The 26009-nt window shown below is 42.3% G+C and overlaps 2 protein-coding genes across 4 annotated transcripts in view; one reads left to right on the top strand and one right to left on the bottom strand.

The window, feature by feature from the left end:
• Positions 1-6185, bottom strand: part of RPS6KA5 (ribosomal protein S6 kinase A5) — a 198707-nt gene extending 192522 nt beyond the window's left edge. For both annotated transcript variants that reach the window (XM_074956117.1, XM_074956118.1), the window contains exon 1: positions 5894-6185. In XM_074956117.1, coding sequence (XP_074812218.1) covers positions 5894-5966 — 73 coding nt within the window. In that variant the 5' untranslated portion in view covers positions 5967-6185. The remainder of the gene's footprint in view (positions 1-5893) is intronic.
• A 538-nt stretch (positions 6186-6723) lies between these two features.
• Positions 6724-26009, top strand: part of DGLUCY (D-glutamate cyclase) — a 92022-nt gene continuing 72736 nt past the window's right edge. Inside the window, exon 1 of one of the 2 annotated variants that reach the window (XM_074956121.1) lies at positions 6724-7126. Coding sequence is in view for 1 of the 2 variants with exons in the window: in XM_074956119.1 (XP_074812220.1) it covers positions 25335-25367 (33 nt within the window). In the remaining variant the exon portion in view is untranslated. Of the gene's footprint in view, positions 7127-25300; positions 25368-26009 lie in introns of those variants that run through there. The other variant, XM_074956119.1, reaches the window with a different exon arrangement.

Consider the following 26009-nt stretch of genomic DNA (forward strand, 5'->3'; position numbering starts at 1 on the left):
TGTGGAATCTTTAAGAGACCTCACTCGTCAGGGGATTTTGGGGTGGGGTTTTTTTTTGCAGGGGAGAGGGGGAGGGAGAGGGAACAGCTGAAGTCCTTCAGAGGCAGATCCTCAAACGTTGTCTGTTAATTCTTAATAAATGCTTAAGAATTCCAGCCACAGACTGTCACGTTGCTATGGCATTTTCCACCAAGCAAGAAGTTGTATCCACTGATCCACTGATCTGTGATTGTCTGAACAGATGTCTTTTTTGACCAGATGACCTTCTGAGACAAAATGTCAAACTGGTCTCTATAGACTTCTGGCAGTTTGGATGAGAATTCTAAGACTGAGTCCCAATTAACAAAAGAATATTTTTCAAGCAATGCCTCACAGTTGGATATCCTCATTTGGAAGCTCACTATGGAATAGGCTTTTCTGGCAAACAGATCTAGTCATTTAAAGCCCTTCTCCTTAGGAGCAGACTGTATTGGGATCTGCTTGGACCTCTCATTTGATGCAGTAACAACAGGGAAGCTGACACTGAGTGCATAAAGAATTGCACAAAGCCTTGTGCTGGGACATGGTATTTTCTGTCTGCCTTTTTAAAAATGGGAAGCTGAAGTCTACCAAAGCACTTGTGTACAAGTAGTATTTAATTAGCAGGAAGGACAATTCTTCCAGATAGGCAATTAAGTATTTAAGAAGAGATGAATTATCGGTGACCATTGAAATCCTTCAACATGCTCAAGGTCTTATCTTGGCTGTAGGAACAGGCTACAGCAGAAATTCCAGAAGAATCTCCTTACTTGAGTTCCTCCCAGATCATTCTATTTTGGAAGGGAAAGATATGCTGTGAAACCAGACCCCAAGCCTTGCAGATCTTTCAGCATCTACAAAGGGAAAAGGCCACCCAAGCTAGCAGAACGGCTCTACTCAGGAGCTAACCAAGCATTTCCCCAAGTACTCTCTGCAGGACCAGTTTGACAATGGTGGAACAATGTGCATCCCCAGCCCTGTACCAACTACTCATGGGCTTTCCACTTTCCAAACCTGACCTACACATTTACTACTCTTGACCCCATGACCCACATGGTTCCTAACCCTACAGAACTCCCTCCTGAAGGCCAGAGACTGTGCCACAGGCAGTTTACTGCTCTTGGCTGGAGCAAGGAGGGGTGGAAATTGACACACACTACACTCTCCAGTCCATATGGAGAGGTGATTGAATCTAGCCCCTTGTGAAGTGCTGAGCACCCTCAACTCCTATTAACTTCAGTGGTAAGTGAAGGCATTCTGCACCTTCCAGAAGGCACTCAAACGTAACTACTATGCAGTTTTGAAGCCACTCCTGGGTTAATACGGCAAATAAACATATTAGGAACAAGCCAACAGTATGGTACATTTACCTACATTTCTCAAATTTGCAAGCCACACTGGGTTGAGCTATAAAATTTTATTTTAGAACTGTAAAAAACCTGCAAACCCTATGATAAAGATTTTCTACATTCGGTTGTTTATATAAACAGCTTGTACGCATCACACTCAAAGTAGAGTGACAATAAATACTATTATTAAAATGTCAGAAATAGAATATAAAATGCCTGGAACACTGCCAGTCATTAAGGTTTTATTAGATATGAAAAGTATAGCAATGCTTTATTCCTTCTAAGACACTAATCTAATTTTTTTTCAATTCTACTGTCATCCCTACTTTTAATTTTATTTTGAGAATGAACTAGAAAGAGAAAGGAAAAGGATTGATAAAAATGCAAACTGAAAGTCTTGATTTCAGCATTAGTTCATGAGAATCACTGTGACTACAAAACATTGTTGAAAGGGACACTGCAAACTAGTTCAAGCCAAAAGTTTGACCTCCTTTAAAACTGTTAGAGTCTCCAAAAGAGAAGTCAGTGCACTGCACTAAGGGTTCAGAAGTTGGGGACGCTAAACTCTATTACAAGTAGTTATAAGCAAGACAGAAAGATGGCAGGGAATACTAAGTTCTTTCATAACTTTTCCAGACAATTCAAGTTACACTAACTGGTCCTGAAGGGATCCACAGCTAGCCTTCCTTAGCCCGAAGTGCTGACCCAATATCGGTGTGTGGGGGAAAAGAAAGATTTAAGTGGGGTTTATTGAGGCACTCTGGTCAACATTTTTTTAAAAAAATTCAATACCTCTGAACTTTTGTAATATCTTCCAAGTAGGCTACATTTGAAGTTTTTTTTTAAATTTAAGATTGGCACAGGTAAAGGGCAAGCTGCACATAAGACCCCTTTTGTCACTCTCAAGTGCATCCTTCAGAACGATAGGCCTGGCTTCCTCCACCTCTGTCTAGGTGGAACCCTGCAGTACAACCACTCAGACTAGATCTCTAAGCTGCAGTACCCGGTTTCTCAACTGTGTTAACCTGATACGCCAAGTTTTGGCACCTCTAACCTTTTCCCATCAAGACCTTGTGACTCAAAAACAACTTCTCTCCCCCCCCCCCCAAAAAAAAAAAAGGATAACATTTATTTAGGAAAACAGATTAAAACAACTCCTTACAGGATCCCAGTCCACTACTCTACCGGCTCTGCCAGACCTATTCAAGTGATGGGAGGGAACTATTGAGGGATGTGTTTATGTGGAGGGGAACATGGAGGACAGGAAGGAGGGGGAAACTGAGGTGTATACTCTGGTTGTTTTGGTGATTCAAAGCAGTTGTAAAAGTAGCCTAACCAACAAGTATGTTCTGACTGCTTAGTGCTGCTCCAGGGCAGAACAAAGCTACCATATCATACCAGTGAACATGGCCATACTACCCACCACCTGACCAGGATGGTGATGGCAACTGTGAAATGCTCTGAGATTAAAGAGGCTAAAAAACACAAACCTCAGTAATAATGGGAGATTTCAACTATCCCCATATTGATTGGGTACTTGTCACCTCAGGACAAGATGCAGAGATAAACGTTTCTGTATACCATAAAATGACTGCTTCTTAGAGCAACCAGTCCTGAAATCCACAAGGGGAGAGGCAACTCTTGATTTAGTCTTAAGTGCAGCACATGATCTGCTCCACTGTATCTGAACTGCTAGGTAATAGCCACAATAACATAATTAAATTTAACATCCTGGGGAGGGGAACACCAAAGAAGCCCACCACGGTAGCATTAAACTTCAAAAAGGGGAACTACACAAAAATGAGGAAGCTAGTTACACAAAAATTAAAAGATACAGTCACAAAAGTGAAATGCCTGAACGCTGCCTGGAAGCTCTTCAAAACCACTGAAATAGAGGCGCAAATTGAATGTATACCCCAAATTAAAAAACATTGTAACAGGACCAAAGGAGTGCCACCATGGCTAAACAATAAAGTAAAAGAAGTGGTTACAGGCAAAAAGACATCCTTTAAAAACTGGAAGTCAAATCCTACTGAGGAATATAGAAAGGAGCATAAACTCTGGCAAGCCAAGTGTAAAAGTATAATTAGGCAGGCCAAAAAAGAATTTGAAGAGCAACTAGCAAAAGACTCAAAAACTAACAGGCAAAAATAATTTTAAGGACATCAGAAGCAGGAAGCCTGCCACACAAAAAGTGGGACGACTGGATAACTGAGGTGCTAAAGGAGCACTCAAGGAAGATAAAGGCCATTGAGGAGAAGCAATATGAATTAATTGTATCGGTCTTCACTGCAGAGGATGTGAGGGAGAGTCCCACACCTGAGCCATTCTTTTAAGATCCTTGCAATTATCCCAAGTAACAAGCATTATAAATTCAGAGCTAAGGTTAAACTTGAAAGAAATGTAAACATGTTAAGATATAGTTAATAATCATATGATCATTGCAAGGGGTTACTACAAGGTAGATTTAACATTGTTTATGTGACCTAACTGTACATTTCCTCAATTTATTTTTTAGGAGAATAACTATAACAGCCCCCATAATGTACTTCACCCTAAATTACTGATATGTACTCTCAACCTTAACACCAATCTAACCATTTTCTTGTCTGGCAATTAGGTAAACAAGCATCTTTACTGAAGACGCAAAAAGAAGTTTATAAAAGCCTTCTGTTAAAAATAAATATATGGACTTTTCAGAGCTAGAAAGAATTTAAAGTAAGGGTTGACCAAAATCAGGAGTGATGATAAAGAAACCACACTCTCACATTTCAAAACATTTCTTTATTCCATATACCATCTTTGTACAACTGTGTTAGTTTTTAGTTATAAAGCAGTCTGAAAGATATAAAATAAAGTTGTATTGTGTTTACGCCTACCACATGACCTCACACACCACCCTATCTCAAAACTGAAGGTGAATTTGTTCTGTATCTACACTCACTCATTTAAAAAAAAACAGAAAGGAGAGCAAAACTGCAACCCCTATATAAGGTAGTATGGATCTAGCTGTCAAAAAGACTGCTTCTCTCTCTGTGCTGCAGTGACAGCTGAGGTCAACTGGGGAGCTTTTGTACACAGTCCTTAGATCTGAATGTCTGGGGGTGGGAGTCTGCACTTTCTCAGTGGTGTGTCCTTGACTATTGAATTTACTTTCACAAGTGGTCCACCAAAGACTGAATCTCTTACACTTTGTCTTGCAGGTTAAGACCTCTCTCGCTCTCTCTTTTTCTTCACAGAAGTATCATGTTATTGTTTTGTGGTGCAGCTAATTTTACTTTATTTTGGGGCTGTAGGGGAAAAGAGAGGAATTTTTTTTTTGGTTGGCATAGGTTACAGGACATGGATTGTTTTAAAATACTGTGCATGAATTTTGTCTATGTACTGTGTGCATTTTGTAAACTTAAAATAAGCCCAAAACTTCCTGTCACATTTAAGTTTTCGAAGGGGTCTTCAAGTAACAAGATACCAAAATCATCCATAAAACCACAACTTACAACAGCATTCCTACTGTGTTTTGAAACATTACACAGCATATTTTGTTTGTGCAAATATTTCCACACAGGGTTTTCAAACTGCTATCTAATTATGAGGAGGTTTGAAGATCCAGGCAGAAAAGTCAATCATCTAACAACATACCAAAAAAAGCTGTACTTGCCACAGCTGAGGACACTTAATGATGCTTTAGAAAAAGAAAGCATGGAATTTTAAGTGGGCAGAAGGGGGACTGGTGAATACTATAGTAAGATGCAATGTATTGGACCATTATTTCTTAAAAAACACCTTTTAAAATACATATAAAGAAACTAGAACTCAGGTCCACACATGGGAAGATATGGTGAATTTGTGGTAGGCAACAGGCGTTCTCCAACCATTTATGCCCTTCAAAACCCTCAGACACTATATGTTAGGCAAATTTAAAGATCACCAAAACCCAATACTAATATATATCCATATTTTTAAAAGGCCCCTTTTCCTGTTTCACCTCCACCTGCCAGACAGTTTCGTCTTCTCTTTTCCCAGTTCTCTCACAAGCGCCTCAGCTCCCTCGAGTCTCCCTTCTCTTCCCACCTCAGCGTCCATGCTCAGCGCTTCTCTCCCGTCACGGACCCCTCCTCACTCAACATCCTCCGAACCCCCCTTGGAGCCGCCACCCCGCGCTCCCCTTTCCACCTGTCTTCTCAGTGTCCCTGCCCCCCATACTCCCTTCTCCGCTCAGCTTCCATCTCCCCCATCGCACCTCTCGCCCGATGTCCCCATTTCTCTCCATCGGTGGCCCTACCCTACCGCTCCATTTACCCCAGCTCACCCTGTCCCACCCTACGTCCCCAGCCCTGCTACGTCCCCTGTCCCAACCTCGCGTTGCCCTCGCAACCGTTCCCTGATTGACACCCGTGCCCTCTCCTCACTCCGCTTCCACCGGCCTCATCCACGGCTCACCCGCGTCCACCTCGGCCCTTAGCAGGCCCACACCCCCACGTGGCCGTCACCCCCTCTCCGCCCCGGGGTGCTGCGCGGTCACTCACCGTTCTTCAGCTCGTGCTTGACGGTGAGGAGGGGCAGCTCCCCTTCCTCTGCGGAGCCGGAGGTTCCCTCCATTTTCTCACAGGCTCGCCACCCCCCACCCCTCTCTCTGCCTCCCGCCTGGGGTGTGCGTGTGGGTGAGGGGGGTCACCGTGTCTGGCAGGATTTTATTGTTCAGAGACGTATTTGGGGGTTAACCATAACATTAAACAAACAAAAAATAAAAGCAACATTAAAATCCCGCCTCCCCAAAATACAGTCCCTGTAGCTCCCCCCTCGCTCCGGCTCCCCTCCCTACCCAACAACAGTGAGGTGGGAACCCAGCCCAGGCGGCGGGATGGGGGGGGGGCATATGAGGAGGAGGACTAATAAGAGACTCCACTCACTGTCCTCCCTCCCTCATTTCTCCATTCCTCAGAGAGGAAGGGTGGAGAGCTGAGAGCTCATTGGCGCGCGCGCCTGCACATCGAGCGACGGTTGGTCAGAGATCGTTGGACATTAGGTCCCCACTCCCTATCCGCCGAGTGGCGCGCTGCCCTATTGGTTCACAGGTTGCGCTAATCGCTTGCTCCCCCTGCCTTCCCTTCTTTCGTTTCCCCCGCCCACCCGACGTTTTATTTGTAAACATTCCCTCCAGCCCCCTGAAGTGGGCGGGTGCTAGGTCGCCTGGAGATGAAGGGACGATGCTGACTGACTCCTTGCGACTGCCAGTCATTCTAGGCTGAGAGCGGGAGGAGTGCCCCCTCCGGCTCGGACCTCCGATAATTCTGGGAAAAGGAGGGGCGCGATAGTGGGGGGTGGGGGGGGGGGGGGGGGGACGAAATAAGAGGTTACCCCCCCATGAGGCGACCCTAGCTCTCCTATCCCCGGAAAGCGGAGATGGGTCCCGGGGCTAGCGGGTCTGCCAGCCCCCTAAGGGGGGAGGTGGGAGAAGGAAGGGAAGAGTTCGCCCCGCCCCCTGTTGCTGAGGGGGAAGAGAGAGAAGATGGTTTCCGGCCCTTGGAGGTGGGAATACTAATGAGAGAGACAGAGCGAGACGGGAGCATTGAAGCGGCTGCTGGGAGTACAGCGCCGTGCACTACCTACTTGTTAGTGAGGAACCCCGGTGGTAACTTCTGTGCTTCTGCAACAAAACGGTGGGCCCCGTCCCAGAGACCTGTCTACATAAACGAGAGGCAAAAGCTGGGTGCAACGAGGAGGTTGGAGGAGCACAGGGTAACAGTTAAAGGATAAAGGTAAGTGTAATAAACAGCGGTCACAGCACACCAGCTGACTAGCCTTTCAAAATCAAGGGTTTTTTTAGGCTCTCTGGCAGAGGTGAATTTTAAGGAGACCACTCGGTCCCAGCAGCATGACCTGCAGCAAAGGCAGGTTCCAGTATGCAGTGTACTATATCAATCTCAGTGATACATCCTGCAACATTAGGTGTAAGATGTCCTAGCTCCATTCCAGCGATACAACAAAACCCAGTGGTCTGTCTTGATCTTGATAACACAACCCACAGCAAAACCAAATCCCCCAGCATGCAATGCATCCTCTCTCTCACAGCACCACAGCCCATATCTATTTATTTAGGTGCATATACTGTGGCTAAGAGACTTCAAGCTCCCAGTATACAATTTGACACCTCAATCTGAGCAGTATGGTGACTGGAGACAACAGGTAGTGGCACATATGGGGAGCATGGATCAGCATTCGTGTCAGCATTCCCCATCTTTACCCACCCCAGGCTGGGGAAGCTAATGATCCAACCACTGTGCCAGCAAATGCATGTTGCACATATGCTTAGAAGTGGCACATATTCCACCTCACCTCATTTGGCATTCCTGCAGAGCACAGAAGTCAGGGGTTAAGCCAGTCTGAACAGTATATAAATTGAAACTGCTTCTCCCGGATCTTTGGCAGGTCAGCAGAAGCAGATACCTTTCCTTCCACTGAAAATAGCTGATATGTACACAGGATTGTGGAATACAGCTTCTAGGATGCAGCTAAAGTAGGCACTGCTGAATGGTACCAGGCACGGGGACAGAAGAGAAAATCATCTGGCCCAGGCTTATGTTGCAAACAGGTTAAGATCCAGTTTCAATACAATCAGCCTTTGCACTAAGACAGTGTTGGCACCTCTTCCGGTTTTACTGAGAGTCTCACACAATGTGGTAAAAAGAAAAGGAGGACTTAGAGAGTAACACAAGTCCTCCTTTTCTTTTTGCGGATGCAGACTAACACGGCTGCTACTCTGAAACCTGTCATTACACAATATGGTGTTTTTCTTAAAGATCGTGCTATGAGAATCAAGATGTCGGCTTTAATTTTTTTAAATAATTTCTTGTCCCCATGGTTATGGAGAAAAGCTTGAAAATGTGAAGCATATTTACCCTATTGTCTTGAAAACTAGAAGGCAAATAAAGAGAACCCAAAAATTATGATTTAAAAAAACTCAATTTTTAAGCCAGTCATGATATTTTGGGGTCTGACTCACGATTTTTTTAACACTTGGGCTCAAAACATGAGGCATTTCTGCTGAAGCAGGCATTCTTGTTGCCTGTGGTGCTAAGATCTATAGTATCTGTGAGATGCACCTAATATTAAACACAATGGTATCTTCAGTCTGTTCAGTTGCATACAGATTAGGTGCAGCACTCAGTCTCCTGGCAAATTGTCAGTGCAGGCCTTAATTGGACAGGCTGTTAGAATATCCCTGTTTAAAGGGAACAGGGAGGTAAAGGAAGAGTGATGGATATAGTTTTAGAATGAGAGTGTCTATGTCTTTGAATACATATGTGGCTTAGTGTTTCCTGTTTGCATGTAACCTTAATGTAGAAGGAGGAAGCACGAAGAAAGTCTGCTAGGAAGAGACTCCGGCTGCATGGTGTCAGAGCAAAGTTGTCTTTCCTTAGAATTGTAGCAAATACAAAAGAGCATTAGATTCTTTTCTGGGGAGCAATAAGAGACAGGGTGAAATGGAAGACAAAGATTGTGTTTACTTGAAGATAAAACAGCCTTTGTAACAGGTGAAAGGCCAAACTAACAGTAAGATAGTGTAAATAAGCAATGTTAGACTGTTAACAGATACTTGTTAAATGTGATGGGGGAGTGTTATGTCTGCTGTTATACTCACTAAATATCTTGTGGTGTGAGGAGAGTAGAACCTATTACAGAAATACATCAATTCATGAATAGGTATTTGAGTTATGTAATTTCGTTTATTTTCATATTAAGTGGGCTGGGAGATATATTAATAGGAAACTGATTTTTTGGTTAATTTTTAAGAAAACAAGAACTGTGCGTTTAGAATTATATTAGGCCTTCACCCTCACTTAGGTCTCCACAGCTTTTACATTGTGGAAACAATATGCCACCTGTTAAGCAGATTCCTATGTTTCCCTCTGACCCAGAGATAATTCTGTTAGTGATAAGTAAGGCTAAGTTTTAGTCAGGAGTATTTTTAGTAAAAGTCATGGGCAGTAAACAAAAATTCACAGCCTGTGACCTATCCATGACTTTTACTATATACCCTTAACTAAAACTTGGGCCAAGGGTGCTCTAGGGGGGCGGTCCCAGCAGCGTGTGGCCTGGGACCCCCGCTGGTGCTGGGGCGGGGCGGCAGCATACGGCCTGGGACCCTTGCTGGTGCTGGGAAGGAGCAGATGGTTGGCGGGGCTGGCAGGCTCCCTGCCTGGCTCCAACCAGCATGTCTCTGCAGCTCCTAGGGGAGGGGTGGCCAGGAGGGCTCTGCACACTGCTCCTGCCACAAGCACCAGCTCCACAGCTCCCATTGGCCAGGAACTGCAGCCAATGGGAGCTGCGAAGGTGGCTGTTGCGGGCAGCATGCGGAGCCCCCGGCCCCTCCACCTAGGAGCTACAGGGACATGCCAGTGGGAGCTGGGGACCACCCCCCCAGGTAAGCGCTGTCCCACACTCCAATACCCTGTCCTAGCCCTGAGCCCCCTCCCGCACCCAAACTGCTGCAACTGCTGGCCCAGGGGCTGCCCAGCTCTGGTAGCCCCTGAGCCAACCGCACTGGCTGCTGCAGAAGTCACAGAAAATCACGGAATTCGTGACTTCCATGACAAACATGCAGCCTTAGTGATAAGGTACAGCTTCATTAGATTTACAGTTATGTATTGCAACACTTGTTTTCAGTCAGGCTGTTTGTTGTTTTTGTTTATGTCCTTTCTGTACCATTTGAAAGATTTGCTGTTGTGTATGAGTATTACTATATCATCTACTGGTCAGAATAACAGGTCTGCTCACATTTTACTTCATTTCCCTAATCAGCATTTGACAAGATGGTGGACCTAACTATAATAATTATTTATTGGGTACTGATTGTGCAGTTGCAGCACTGTGGTTTGAACAAAACTGAGCTTGACTTTTGGCAATTCTCACTTTATATCTATACTTTTTGACTTCCAAGCTGTAGCTTTCTTTGCTGACATATCCCTTCTTCTGTTCCTTGTATACTCTCTTTTTACTCCTACTGTCCTTTTTGAGGTGTTTATTCATCAAGTTAGGGCTGGAGCCTTTCCCTATAATTTTTTTCACCTTATTTGGGATGCAAATTCCAGATAAATGTTTACACCTCTGAATTAAATTTGTAGGAGGTTTGGAATTTCTTTAAGCCCCTGAGCTCTTCCATCCATTTGACTTCACTAACTAGTTCCCTTAGTTTCCCAAAGTCTGCCATTTTTAAATTGAATACCTGTTATTAACCTGTTTTTGATTCTCTTTCCATTTAACTTTTAGCCTTGGATTGAGTGATCATGAGGTTTCTTCTATAGCTTCATCACTGTTTACCCAAACCAAGTCAAAAGTAGCATCACCTCTCACCATTCAGGGATTTGGTGAAGAATCCAGTCATCTAGTGCCTCACTGGGCCTACCATTATTAGTAGAGATTAACTTCCAAGCTATAGATTGGAGAAGAAACACTCCCATAATGACGATTTGCCGTAGTAGTTCTCCCTTTAATAATAAGGGACTTCTATCCATGTCCAAAGCTGACCTTAGAGGTCTATAGCAAATCCTTAACACTTGCACAATAGAACCTCTTTTACAGTCCTTCCCCAAAGTGATTTTGGCCCAAATGGATTCTGTTTTATTTCAGAGTAGCAGCCGTGTTAGTCTGTATTCGCAAAAAGAAAAGGAGTACTTGTGGCACCTTAGAGACTAACCAATTTATTTGAGCATAAGCTTTCGTGAGCTACAGCTCACTTCATCGGATGCATTCGATGAAGTGAGCTGTAGCTCACGAAAGCTTATGCTCAAATAAATTGGTTAGTCTCTAAGGTGCCACAAGTACTCCTTTTCTTTCTGTTTTATTTGTTATCTCTTCTCGTTTCTTTACAATGCTACCTTAGTATCTTTACTTCTTTCTCTCCTGAACAGTACATACCCGATAGTACCTGTATTCCAGTCATGACTGCTATTCTGCCATATTTCTGTTATCCATCTGATATTGGGTTTCACAACCTGCATTGGTGGTTCTAATTCCTCCATTTTGGTGCCAAGGCCCCTCACGTTAGTTTACAAACATCTGAGTTTTTTCTTGTCCTCATCCAATTTCCTAGCTGGATTGGGCATAGTTCTTTTGCTGTCCTTACTCCTGTCTTCTGGTTTCCTTTATCCATTATTATATCCTTGTTTACCTGCTTTTCCTTTCCTGTCTGTTAAAACCAGGTATAAGTAAGTTACTTCTTTCCTTCTGAATCTTACGTATAGTCTCTCCTGGTTTCTTCCTGCAGACTGCTGCTGGCTCATGTTCATGCTTTCTCTGTTAGAGATTGAATGTATAATAAAATGCTAATTTGCATTGTTACTTTCAACGGCACTAATCACATTTGACAGTTCTGTTCAATTCAGGCAGAGAGCCCAGTTCTGATAGACTCCAATGAAATAAACTTGCTTCTGGTAGTCCATCTCTTATTCTACATTTTGCTGTTTTACAGTTTATATAAATACAAACAGGTAGCCATTGATGCCATTTTTAAAGGCATAATGTCAATTTCAAAAAAGTTCAAGTTAAATCGGTTTTCTAATAGAGTGCTATTTAAATAGCATGTGCTCATTTGTTGGATTTTATTTTTTTTTTTAATTTCTGAAAAATATTCAGAAGGGTTTTTCTGCTCCTCTGGGGATATTTATAAGGGTCTTTTCAGCAAGAGAGAGAGCGCAACTCAGGCCTCCAATCCTGAAAGTTATTCTGCTTGGATGCATCCCGGCACACCCACATAAAGACCTTTCAAATACACAGTTTATAAACTGAAAAACAAGACAGTCTTTCACTAAATCTTAAAGTACATAATTTTCTGACAGAGATGTCATTTTCAAGTTGGTGTTCCTTAATATTAGAGGGCTTTGCATGAACAGTTTGGAAAATACCAAGAAAGTTTCTGATATAGAGACAGTCTTGTATCAGCAAATCTGTTATATGTGGACATTCAGTATAGAGAGCTATAATTTTTAATCTGCTTAGAAAATATTGTACATTAAAATTAAAGACATCTGTAATTCTGAGTCTGTAATTTTAGTGGGCCCCTTTACACTACCAGTGAATACTATTAGCTTTGTAGTGCTTCTGCAGCAGTCCCAGTTGCAGGAGGCATTGTGGTGACATAACTGCAACGAGGTTGTATTTTGCCTTGCAATGGGCAGTTGGGCCCTGTTAAAGGAGTACAAGAAAGGCAGTGTGATGGCTGGTCTAGCCTGCACATGGGCTAAACTGTCCTTGGCGACCCCAAAGAAAGAAGGTGCAAGCCACCTCCCTTCTGTCCCTACACTGGCAAAATTATAGGCAGAACTAGTAGCACCCCTTACAATGAAGGGTGCAAAATACTTTCGATTACAAGATCTTGTTTTCAGATGTTTATAGCTTTCAAAAAAATTTCTGTCTGAACAGTTAGTTTGCAAAGAGTATCAGCTAAAGTGGTTCAGCCATTTCAGAGAATGAGGCAAGGGTCCTGTAGAAAAAGAAAAGTTATTTGATTGTATATTTAAAGACCATATCATAAGTAAGGCTTAGTTTTAGTCACGAGTATTTTTAGTAAAAGTCATGGACAGGTCACGGGCAGTAAACAAAAATTCATGGCGCGTGACCTGTCCATGACTTTTACTATATACCCCTTACTAAAACTTGGGCTAGGGTGCTCTGGGGGGGATGTCCCAGGTGCTGGGGGTGGTGACATGGGACCCCTGCTCATGCTGGGGGGGAGGTGGGTGGCGGTGCATGCCCCAGAACCCCTGCTGTCACTGGGTCGGGGGGGAGGGCGGGCAGCTGCATGCAGCCCAGGAAGGGTGGGGGAGTGCGGGTGGTGGTGCGTGGCCTGGGACTCCCGCTGGTGCGGGGCGAGGGGGCAGTCTGGGACCCCTGCTGGTGCTCAGGGAGGGGCAGCCCAAGCATGCAGCCTGGGACCCCTGCTGCGGGGGGGAGGCCTGGCAGGCTCCCTACCCGGCTCCGACAGACATGTTCCTGCAGCTCCTAGGGGGATGGGAAGCCGGGGGGCTCCACACTCTGCTCCTGCTGCAAGCGCCATCAGCCAGGAACCGCAGCCAATGGGAGCTGTGGGGGCGGTGCTTGCAGTCGCAGGCAGCACATGGAGCCCCCTGGCCCTTCTGCCTAGGGGCTGCAGGGACATGCCAGTGGGAGCCGGGGATTCCCCCATCCAGGTAAGCGCCACCCCTCACATCTACCCCCTGCCCTAGCCCAAACCGCTTCTGCTGCCCAGGTTGGACAGCACCTGAGACAGATGCAGCAGCCACTGCAAAAGTCACAGAAAGTCACAGAATCCATTACTTCTGTGACCTCCGTGATAGAAACACAACCTTAATCATAATACATATGCATAAGGGGACTGGATTAAGGCTATTTAGGCAACCTTAATTCTGACATTTCCTAATTTTTGAATGCTTGATTTTGCAACCTTAATATTCCTCTTGGGTAGAGGGGTTATTTTTTTTGTTTTGTATGTAGTTATACATTTGTATTGCAGTAATTGTAGAGGCCCCAACTAAGATCAGCACCCTGCTGTGATTGATGCTGTACATGCATATAGCAAGAGACCGTCCCTGTCCCAGAGAGTTTAGATTAAAAAGTAACAGATTCGGGGTAGTCTACAACAGTTCTCACAGAAACGTTTTTATATGAGGTGAGTTTTCTGTGTGATCAATGAGTGGAAGCAGTGATCACACTCTGGAAAAAGTGGCCTAACAGCTCAGTTATTTTAGAAATGAACACACACTAACAAAGCAGGAGGTTTAGGGCTAGAACAGGGGCCTCAAAGTCCCGGTTCGCAGGCCATCTGTGGCCCGATAACCTCCCCGCTGCTGCCCGCGGAGAAGAGACGCATGCAGCCACGCTGCGGGCAATGTCTGCTGCAGGCGCTGCCCCCCACAGCTCCCATTGGCTGGGGGAGAGAGAGAGAGACAGCGATACCATCACTGGTCGCTAGGCAGAGTCAGCCATGGAGGCGGCGTTGTTTATATTCATTGTGGGGGGAAAAAGTAAGTCAAAATACTGAACAGAACTATCTGATGCACACTTTGCTGCAATCCTGAAGGTTTCAACTGCTCAGTCACTGAGGCCACACATCAACAAACTGACAGAACTGAAGCATTGCCAGGTGTCTGGAAAACACTATAAACTCTCTGGCAGGCAAAGAATTGTATAAAGTTATATGACAGTTTTATTATTTCTAAGAAATTAGAAATAAAAAATACAATATAAGACCTGCAACCTTAGCTCCATATAAATGAAGCTGTGTGTGTGAATACTGTACAATAGTTTCCTAATACTATTCATTTTCCCATTCTTATCTAGTCTTTGTACTTGCCTATTTCTTGAGTCTGTAGCCAAACTGCATTATGATTGTCACAAAATTAGACTGGATATGTAAATTTGCTGTTTAAAGCATATTTCTTTTCTGATCTGACCTATCACTCGACAGTTCTCTTCTTTCTAAAACCACTTAGTGTAATACTGTGAAAGCAAAGGTTACTACTAAGAAATTAATCCAAACCTGAATAATTCTAACGGAAATGGTAGAACCCTGTCAGGAAATGGGTCATTTCTTGAAAGAATTAGTATAAGTAATAAAGATCGGTTATTGACTGTGGCTTAAATCGTCACACTCCAACCTTACCTTAGTCCTACTGCTGTTGTCCTTTGTACACATTGCTTCTCCCTTCAGACAAAATCTTAAAATACAACTTTTTAAAATCTGCATAGTTCTAAATCCCAAGTGATAAAAGTACAAATATTTTACTAGTGTTATACTACCAGCCTCCCAGGAAAAGGCTACTAAGTGAACAATATTAAAGGAGAGCAGAGAGGCAACTAATTCTAATAGAGAAGCAATAATGGGCAATTTCAACTATCCACATGTAACTTATGCTAATGTTATGACCAGTCAAGGTTTATAGAAGGAATTTCTCAATAACTTAAACAAGTGCTTCTTGGAACAAGTAGTTCTAGAGCAGCTGAGGAGAAGCGATTCTGAACTTAGTCCTAAGAAACAGAGAGGAACTGGTTCATAATGTAACTACTGTTGAGCCACTGACAAATAGTGAACATAATATAATTAAATTCAACACCCTCTTCAGAGGAATCATACCTATAATTGCCACAATTTTGACATTAAATTCCAAAAAGGGGATTTCGAAAAAAAAGAGGAAGCTATTCAATGTGATCCTAAAGTCAAAAATGAGGAAATTAAAATCCTTTGACTCAACAGGGAGGCCACTTGAGTCACAGTTGGCACATGTATCCCTTAACAGAAAAGGGAGCAAAAAGATCAGAAAGAAAATTGATTAAATGGTAGAGTTCAAGAGGTTATTCTAGACAAACCAAGATCCTTCAGGAAATGGAAATCCAATGATAGAGAAGCTAACAGAAGTGACAATAAAATGTAAGATGAAAATAGAGCTAAGGGAGGCTTTGAAGAGCAAATAATCAAGGGGGTGCGGGAGACAAAGATCTTAATTATGTCAAAAGCAAGATACCTGTGGGGGCATTGTTGCATCTGCTAAACTCCCCAAAGAGTTAAAAGAAAAATTAAGGAAAAGAACAACATTGCAGAGAGGATAAATAAACTTCTAGTCTGATCTAGTGTGGCAGTTCTTATGTTCCTAAAATTAGTTTAGGATTTAAAGATTTCTTTAAATGTAATGAAAATATAAAAAAGATTCTGATTCTCTTGGCCAGTAGAGTACAGGATTGCTGTGGAGGGGAACCATTAAATCTCTGCATGGGAAGGAGTGGGGCAAACGCATTTGTTAATCTCCTATATAGCCTCTCAATCCGGCTGAGTGGCAGCACTAACAATCTTCAATGTTTCATCTAGTCATTAAATGGATGGCTGCATTGTGGGTCAGAGGAAGGAATGGTGATAGAAGATGGGGAGGGAGAAAGTAATCCTTTAGGATGCAAAAGAGCCACCAGCATGGAGTGAGGAAGAGAATTCTGCCATTGGGGTTGGGAGAATACAGAACCTTCAGAAGTTAATTCTGTAATTAACTTTCTGTGGAAAGGGAAAGATACTTGTTCCTTATGGGTCAGGTTACTAGCTACATCACTTCTATGCCAAAATTCAGATTTCAATTAGTTAGCCTCTCATTAAAAAAAACTGGCTATATAACTAAGGACACCTGGTTGAGAACCTGTTCCAACTCTCTTTGAAGTCAATGAAAAGCCTTTGATTGCCTATCATGGCTTTGTATCATTCTCTAAATAACAGCCCCATAGCTAAGCAATATTTGAAGCTTTTAAAACATCAAATATGGTTTACTTTAAAAAAAGGTTTAGGCTTAATGCAAGAGCCAGCTTGAAGTGATCTACAGGTCACATGAAATTTGAGTTAGCATTTACAAGTTCCATAACGGCCTGATTTTCAGAGGTCAGTGAATTGTGGGGGTGCATCAACATTTCTGCAAATCAGGCCACACATTTTTAGATGTAGCAGAGGTGGTCTTTAAAGATTGAAGAAAGTTATTGTCTTGGTTACAGGGCTAGCTGCATTTGACCACTCTTTTGTCTCTGAGTGCACCCTCTCGTGTGTCAGGCCTTACTCCTTTATTTTTCCTGTGTTGGAATATAGTGACCAGATAGCCTTCTTAAGCTGAAATATGGTTTAATCTTAACAGTAGGACTAAAGCATGTAAAGAAACATCTACATATGTCTATCTTACCTATAGGCTTAGCACCCCTTAATAGCTCAGGCAGCTCTAACTTCTTCACACACACACACACCCAGGTGCCTGTGTCTGTCTGAACATTTCCCCAAGAACAGCTTCCCTCTTAGAGAGGGAGAGAAACATTTTTTTTCCAGCCAGAGTGCTTATGTCTTCTCTTACATGTCCATCACAGTTATAATCAGGAATAGAGAGATACTTTAAAATGATCACATAAAACATGTAATTGCATGTTGGAGGTTGTCCTCCATGGATGGTTCAGTAAAAGCATGTGCTTGTGGTTTCAGTCACAGATCAGGTGTACAGTACAATTAACAAGTTTCTTCACACTATTATTTGTATTATATTAGCACATAGGAGCCCCTGTCATGGACCAGGACCTTGTTGTGCTAGACAATGTACAGAGATGGAACAGAAAGATGGTCTCTGCCTTCAAAGAGCTTCCTATTAATGTGCCTTAATGAAAACATGCAGGTCCCAACTCTAAGAGCAAGAGGCTAGGACAGTCTTCATGTCCATGCTTGACTTTCTTATTGAGACTGCCAGTGGGAGTGCCAGTTGGGGTGGTATTTCTGTTGGGAATGCGTGTCCACTAGAAACAGGACATGGAGCACTGAAGTATACCAATTTCTCTCTCCTTTTAAGGAAAGCATTTCGGACATGTGTCATTCCTACACAGTGTATATAAACTGTAGGTGCATTTTCTTGTTAATATTTTCAAGTAGTCAGTGTTTTTTTTTTAAATATACACACAGACTACTCCCTAGACAACCCCATTAATATTTTTTCAGCACACTGATTTGTGTCCTCTCGTATACTAGATATTAGAAAAATACATCATACTGTAAGTCAAATTTTTAATCTATTCCATATGGTATAATATCTTGAAATATAAGAAGCTGTTCATTTGGGGCAAAAATGTGATCTGTTATACTAATATAATTAGGGTGACCAGATGTCCCGATTTTATAGGGACAGTCCTGATTTTGGGGGCTTTTTCTTATATAGGCACCTATTACCCCCCCGTCCCAGTTTTTTACACTTGCTATCTGGTCACCCTAAATATAATTCTGGAGTAACTCTGTTATAACTGAGAACAGCTCACTTTAACAGTCTGCCACTGAATATGAAATATTTTTCCTAGAGTCCAAAATTAAATACTGGGTATAGTACAGTTTACTTCTTCAGAGTGAGTGGAACATTTTGTACAATATTTTTCAAGCATGAAGTTGGCTACACTCAAAATACTTAGTTAATTTGATCTTCCTGATACCTGAAAAAGCTAGTACTATATTTGGCTGGAAGGGAGACAGAGAAAGAGATGTTAATCTCTTTCTCTACATCCTGCCAATCTTAACAATTTTTATGCTTAGTGAGCAAACTTCAGGAAATTCGTCATACCATCCATTCTGGTCCTTAGAGAGGAAAAGGTACACATTTGCTTAAATATTTCGAAAACTTTGAATAGAAACACCTAAACTTTCTGACGTCTGCATGAGTGAACCTTGATGTATTATTAACAGAGAACTAATGCTTTGCTCTTCACAAGTTCCCAGCTACTTTTGTGGGTCCATCTGGGGTTTGACAGTAGTGCATATGATTGTAGTTTGAGGGATTTTCTAGGTTCAAAACTCTCCTTATAAAGCAAAGTTCTGTGTTACTCTTCTACATTTAGCATCCAAAAACAAATAAACACAGAGGGTATATTTCTTCAGGTTTTATATTGAAACCTAGGCATTAGTATTTGACCACCCCACACATAGTACGGAACTGAGTTTGAAAGCTATTAGTCACTGTGAACTTTTAAAATGGTTTATAATAAAAAAAGTTTTCTTTCTTTCTACAATCCCTTCCCCTCCTATTTCCCAGTCAGGCCACCTGAGAATCATACCAAGCCCCAGAGGCCTGTACGCATACATTTTTCTTTTCAGCTGATTAAATTCCTCTGACCTCCTGTTTTTCCCTATAACAAGAAGCTCACTAATTAATCTTCCTTCAGATATGAACAGTCTCCCATCCCTTCCTAATATCAAGAGCCCTGACTGCTAAACACTCCCAGTCTCATATATAGAATTTTTTATATTTTAATGGGAATTAGGCACCTAACCTGCTTAGATGCTTTTGTGAATCCGATTGGGGTTGGATTCAGAAGGGGGACCTCAGGCACTTAAGTCCTAATTTAGATTCTCAAAATCCCTGCTCACTGTTGCCTAACCTAAATTTCCTAAGCACCTAAGTTTGCACTGGTAAAGTGCCCTTAGCACCTCGATTTCTGCTTGTGGACATGCACAGCCGCCTCAGACCTGGCACCACCAAACAGCTGAGTGCTTAACTCACGCTTAAGCCCCAGTGGCAAACACAAAGTAGGGAGTTGGAATTATTATTTATGCAGGGTCTTACCAGGACACTAGTTTAACCATAAATTCTTTTATTAAGATCAAAGGCCAGATGCTATTCATACAAATTGCTCTAAACATACCTAAAGAGCCTAAATAAGCAATTTACTACATCCAAAATAGTAATACAAGATTTATAAGCATTTCATCGAGATATTTATAAAAGGGCTAGACTCAGAGGTGTTGGGACCCATAATGGTTGGCTCCAGCTTGGTCAGGCATGTATTAGCAATGAAACCTTTAAGAGCTTACTCTTTTTACCCTTTAACAAAGAAGAGACATCAATGCCAGTTATCTGACCTTAGCTAAGGCCAGAAGAAGCATTTCTTATATAGTCAATTTACTGCATCTGGAACCCTATTAACCATATTTAATTACTATTACTTTAATCCAAACCTTAAATAACACTGGTATTTCAAAAGCTTACTTCAAGTTTAACAGAACAACTCTTCTTTCTTACCACTTCATTCTTTTTGGTCATGTGCTTTTGGCCTATTGCTCATGCTAATATCCAAACTCAATTTGAAACCACAGTTCACACAAATCTAATGTAAGCTTATATTCCTACATAGGGTTCCCCTACCTATTGCCTGGTCCAGCAAGAGATTGACTCTATAGCCCAGCGGTTAGGGCACTCATCTAGAAGGAGTTCCAGTCCCTTGCTCCAATGCCTATTTAAATATTTTATACAAAATGGAACAGCTTCAACAGGAGAGATTGATCCAGAGCTGAGTGATTAGGGCACTCCTGGGAAGTGGAAGACCTGGGTTCAAGTCCTTGCTTCCTATTAGGCATAGCTGGGATTTGAATCTGGCTTTCCCACATTATGGCAAAATGTAAGCCACATCACCACCACCTCCTCAGCTTTTCTTGAAAAAGGGCTGGCCTAACTTAAATGCCTAACATCAGGAGGGGGTTCACGTTTGTGAATGCCAACTTGGGGTTGCCAATTTTCTAATTGCACAAAACCAAACACCCTTGCCCCACCCCTTCTCCAAGGCCCCTGCCCAACTCACTCCATCCCCGCTCCCTCTCACTCGCTCATTTTCACCAGGCTGGGGAGGGTCCCTTTTCAACTGGGTGTTCCAGTTGAAAATTGGACACCTGTCAACGCCCTGGAGATGGTGCCTAACTCCTTTTGAGGGGTGGAGCTTAGGCCACACCCCAGCTCTCTGCTCATTTTGCCAACTTCTGTCTGAGCCCTGGGTTTAGTAGCTCCATCCCTTAGTAGCTGGGGGAGGGGCCTTCAGACCTGGGCAGGCTTGCACCTGCCAGCTTACCTGGAACTGAATAGGTTGCTAGCTTCTGTGAATTCTATTTTTAGGCACCTAACTCTCCCCATGCATTGTATACGGAGCCTGGGTACCTAACTTGGGTTATGAATTCCACTTGGCAGCACGGCACCTAAAAGTTAGGCTGAGCATTGCTATGCTTAAGTCCTCCTTGTGAATTCTACTCTAGGTACCTATCTTCATCTTTAGGCACCTAAATACCTTCATAAATCTGGCCCATGGTGACTACTTCAGTGATAGTTCCACTACAGTGAATGAACTCGGAGCAAACATATCCCCCAAGTTTCTAAATCCCTCAGCATTAAGAAGGTATGGCCTTTTGTCTGATACAAGGAATGCTTCAGTGCTAAAGACTATGCTATCATCACACTACTGCAGAAAAGCCATTTTAAAGGATTTAGCCCATTTAGGCTGGTCTGAGAGTGAGAATCTGCAAGAGTAATTTTATAAAGCAGAAACAAGGTGAAACTAAGTGATTTGGACTGAACCTGAGAACATTTGCATGCAGCTTTGGAAAGAGCAGCAACAGTTTTTCATATCTCTAATAATTTTGCTTATGTGAGTATTTGCCTTAGCTTAATGTTTGTTGTACAGCCTAACTTGCAGCCCAGTTTTACAACTTGCTGAGGACTCTTAACTTTCATTCAGTTGTGGGTACTCAGCACTCCACAAAATCTGTCCCTTAGTTTGGCTAAATTAATGCAAATAGCAGCTTCTCCTGGCTATTCACAACTCTGTTACTGACAAACTGTTCTGTCAAAAATGCATACATTTTGTGACTAAGTGTTGTAAAGTTATTATCTATTGTTTGTTAACATTGCTGTCTCATCCTATGAAGAACAACGTGTCTTAAAATATTTTTCATTCTTTAGGACTTTGCTCATGTATTAATCAGAGCTTCACTTTACATAACTTTTAAGGAACAGTGGGGAAAAGGTCACTGAATATCTGTCTGGCAAGAGGAAGAAGGTTCATTAGCTAAAATTCAGATTCTTAGCTAAAGCCTACCAGTCTGTTCAGATTTGCAAAAGAATGTTTCAGCCACATTCTCCATTCTCAAGGAAAGTTCAAAGAACAAGATCAGTTAACATATAGCGCTAATAAAGATCTAATGATGGTAATGGAAGGTATCTTCTAAGTAGGCTATCTTATTGAATCTCATTTAAAGTTTTGGTTTGCTAAATAGTTTATATTAATAACCAGAGAATAAAAATAATTCATAGACAAATTACTGTGGCCTTTATTTAATGGTTTTCGTCACAAAGCAGATGTGTATAGTGAAATGTGGCTGAAAGTTAGATGAAAATCTGTTTTTGAAGCAAGTGACTCTGCTGTTCAAGAATTGGTTTTATTTCTGCTTCTGAGGAGCTAGCAGTTCTTTCTACTGTCTTACACTTCCATTGCTCAGTAAAGTTTAAGGCCTGATCCAAAGCCCTTTGCAGTCAATGGGAATCTTTCCATTGACTTTCGTGAGCTTTGATTAAAGACTTTAGTAAGGACATGTAAAGGAGTGGACACACCCCTGGCACCTTCTTGTGGCCAGGCAAAGCATAGCACTTCTCTCCGTACTGAGTGTCTCCTGCTGACAGCTGCTATGTCTCTGCAGTCACCTGCCTCATCCTATGACTTGACCCTCCAGCCAGGTTACTTTAAAGTCTTTCCTCTTCCAGGGTAGTCCATGAACAAAAGGCAAGGGTAATTAACACAAATAAACTGAGTTAATAAGAAATAGAGGAGAATGATTCCTCCTCAGCGCATCAGAATCTGGGTGACCCATACTTTCTCCCCTCAGGGAGGGGCGTTCAGGCAGGGGTCATCTGGAAAACACTTACTTTCAGTCAGCCCTTGCCTCAGGAGCTGAAGTTGTGTTCTCTTTACTGATCTGCCAGCAAGTGAGCAGCTCTGCTCCCCTTTTAAACTGCTCCTTCTCCAACCTGTGCATGCCTGTGTGGTGGGGCAAAGCTGCCTGAGCCTAGAGCTGCATCTTAACTCCTTCTTGTCTAGTGTGGGGTTTGGATAGCCCATCATAGGATGCTGTAGCTCTCGCTGAATATTACCTTCCATAAGACAAATGCCTTTCACGGCTTACTTATCAATTTTAAAATCTGCCTTCATGGTGGATGGAATAATGCACTTCTTCCACAGGGACCCAAACTCAGCAACACCTCAGGAACTAACTCTGTAGGCCATACATAGAGACTAGGTTCATAATATGAATGGGAAATTTGCATACCCATGTACTAGTTTGTCCTCTCCCCTCTGTTGCCCTAACTTTTGCAAAGTATGTTAGCACAGCATGAGATACTAGTTCTGGAGAACACAAGGCTAGTTGCTGCAGTTATGTATCAGCCTTGTAGTAGAGTAGAGAAAGGGAGAATAGGAGGTAGGCAAGAATAAAGAAATGAGCCAAAATTCATTTCTGCACTAAATGTCCCAACCGCACTGACCAGAAATAAATCTATAACAGATTTAGTTTGTCATTTATTTAATATTTAAAAAAAAGCTGTGCACAAGTGTTTACTGAGTAACCATGTAAGTTTGTTGACTTGTCCACTGACTCTCTGTTCCTACTGTATTGCTTCCCTTCACAATGTTGAGTGTAATTTAGGATGTAATATTACGGATGCTTATCACAACAATTGATCACCATCCTCCTTAAAACACCCCTTAACATATTTAAAGACTGTTATCAGGTTCCTCCCTCATTCTTTTTTACTCAAGACTAATCATGCCCAATTTCTTTTTTAACCTTTCCTCTCAGGTCAAGTTTTCTAAATCTTTTGTCTTTTTGTTGCTCTCCTCTGGCTTCTTTCCAACTTGTCTACATTTTTCTTAAAGTATGGCACCCAGAACTAGACATGGTACTTCAACTGAGACTTTAGCAGCGCTGAGTAGAGTGGGATAATTACTTCCTATATCTTACATACAGCATTCCTGTTAATACACCCCGGAACGGTATTAGTCTTTTTTTGCAATTGCATCATGTTGCTGATTCAAATTCAACCGTCATCCCCACTATAACCCCCAGATCCTTTTCAACAGTACTATAGCCAAACCAGTAATCCCCATTTTATAGTTGTTGTGAATTTCATTTATTGAATTTCTTCTTATTGATTTTAGACCAATTTCCCAATTTTTCAAGATCATCTTGAATTTTAATCCTGTCCTTGAAATGTTTGTGACAGCTCCAAGTTTGGTATCATCCACAAATTTTATAAGCATATTCTCCACTCCATTATCCAAGTCATTAATGAAAATATCAGATAGTACTGGACCTAGGATGGACCCCGACAGGACCTCACTAGTTATGTTCTCCCAGCTTGACAGTTACCATTGATAACAACTCTTTGTGTATGGTCTCTCAACCAGTTATGCACCCACCTGATAGTAATTTCATCTAGATCACATTTCCCTAGTTTGCTTATTAGAAAGTACTCTTAACACCATTGTACAAATGGGGAACTTAGGCACAGAGAAACTGAGTGGTTTGCCCAAGATCAACACAGTGACAGATCAGAAAATAAACTGAGGTCTCCTGAATCACAAGCTAGTATCCTTAACCACTGGACCTTCCTTCCTTCTCTAATTGACCTACCAGTTCCTGTGGCTATTAGTCCTCTAGTAGACTTCAACACAGATGAATAGATACAAAGAGAGACAATTTGGAAGGTTCTAATGGAGGATTCTGTTTCATTAAGATCATTGGGCTGTAGCCCACGAAAGCTTATGCTCTAATAAATTTGTTAGTCTCTATGGTGCCACAAGTATTCCTGTTCATTTTAAGGGAATAACTATCAATTTTCTTGTAACCTGATTGGCTGATAAAGATTATCTTTGGTATAATAAATAATGAGAGATTTTTTAAAATTACTGTTAGTTGACCTAGAGATGGGTCCAAACCAGAAACCTTAAACCAAATTATTTTTATTCATAAAGCATTGACAATGTGTTTAGTGTTGTACAAAGATACATAATGAGGAATGTCCTTCCATTTAGTTCACAGTCTGATATATAAAATCAGAGAAGACCGAATAAACTGCAAAGGAGATGTGACAGAGTTATTTTTCGTTTGAATCCCTAAAAGACAAGAAAAAAATTCCAGACCTTCCTTCCTTTGGGCTGCCAACCTATTATAAACATATGAAAAGTTCTGGAGGTACAGGGTGCAAAATCCAGACCCTAAACTTGATCTGAATTTCACAGTGGACCAAACCAGAACCCCACTTAAGAATACCTCATATTTTGGGAGTGGTTTTGAAATTTGGACTCAAGATCAGATCAGAATTTCACAATCAAAACCCATCTGCACTCTTAGTGCAAGTTAATTAATAATAAAGTTGCTCAGAAATGTAAATTACCATAGTAAAGTGGTTCATGTGTCACCGCTTAGGACTGGAATCTTGCATTGTCATGGTAATAACACAAAACACTGTGGATTTTTAACAGAAATTACCATTTTCTAGAAACCCATAACAACATGTTGTACATTAACTCATGAACTTTTAAAAGAACATCACTGAATTTTCTATGTTTAAAACCACTATTGCTTCTTTAGGAATTGCATCAACAATAATGGCTTCTCCAGAATTAAAAATAACTTCAATGGTAAGGTAATTTGACTACTTGGAGGGTGTTTTCTTACTAACAAGGAGTTGAGCATAGTCTGGAGGTGGCATAGGTTAGTTGTTAGAACAGAGGGGCTGGAAACCAGGAGACTTGGCTTCTGGTTTCCTTTCTCTTTGGGTACGTCTACACTGCAGCTGGGAGTGAGCCTTCAAGCCTGTGTACACAGACTCTCACTAGCAGGGCTCAAGCTAGCATGCTAAAAATAGCAGTGTGGCCGTTGCTGCACTGGCAGAGGCATGGGCTAGCCACCCAAGCTTGGACCCACCCAACACCCTGGGGGTCCATCCTTGTGTGGTTAGTCTATGCCTCTGCCAGTGCAGCAACATCCACGCTGCTATTTTTAGCGTGGTAGCTTGATCCAGTCTGTGTAAACAGACTCATACTAGCAGGGAAGTTTCGCTCCCAGCTGCAGTGTAGACATACCCTAAGGCAGAGGCGGGCAAACTTTTTGGTCTGAGAGCCACATCGGGTTTCCAAAATTGTATGGAGGACCCATTAAGGGAGGCTGTGCCTCCCTAAACAGCCAGGCGTGGCCCGGCCCCCGCCCCCTATCCGACGCCCCCGGAATCCCCGCCCCTGCCTGTCACAGACAACCCGTCCTCTCCTTCCTGACTTTCTCCC

The sequence above is a fragment of the Natator depressus genome, chromosome 6 (genome assembly GCF_965152275.1).
Source record: "Natator depressus isolate rNatDep1 chromosome 6, rNatDep2.hap1, whole genome shotgun sequence".
In the NCBI taxonomy this organism is placed as follows: Eukaryota; Metazoa; Chordata; order Testudines; family Cheloniidae; genus Natator; species Natator depressus.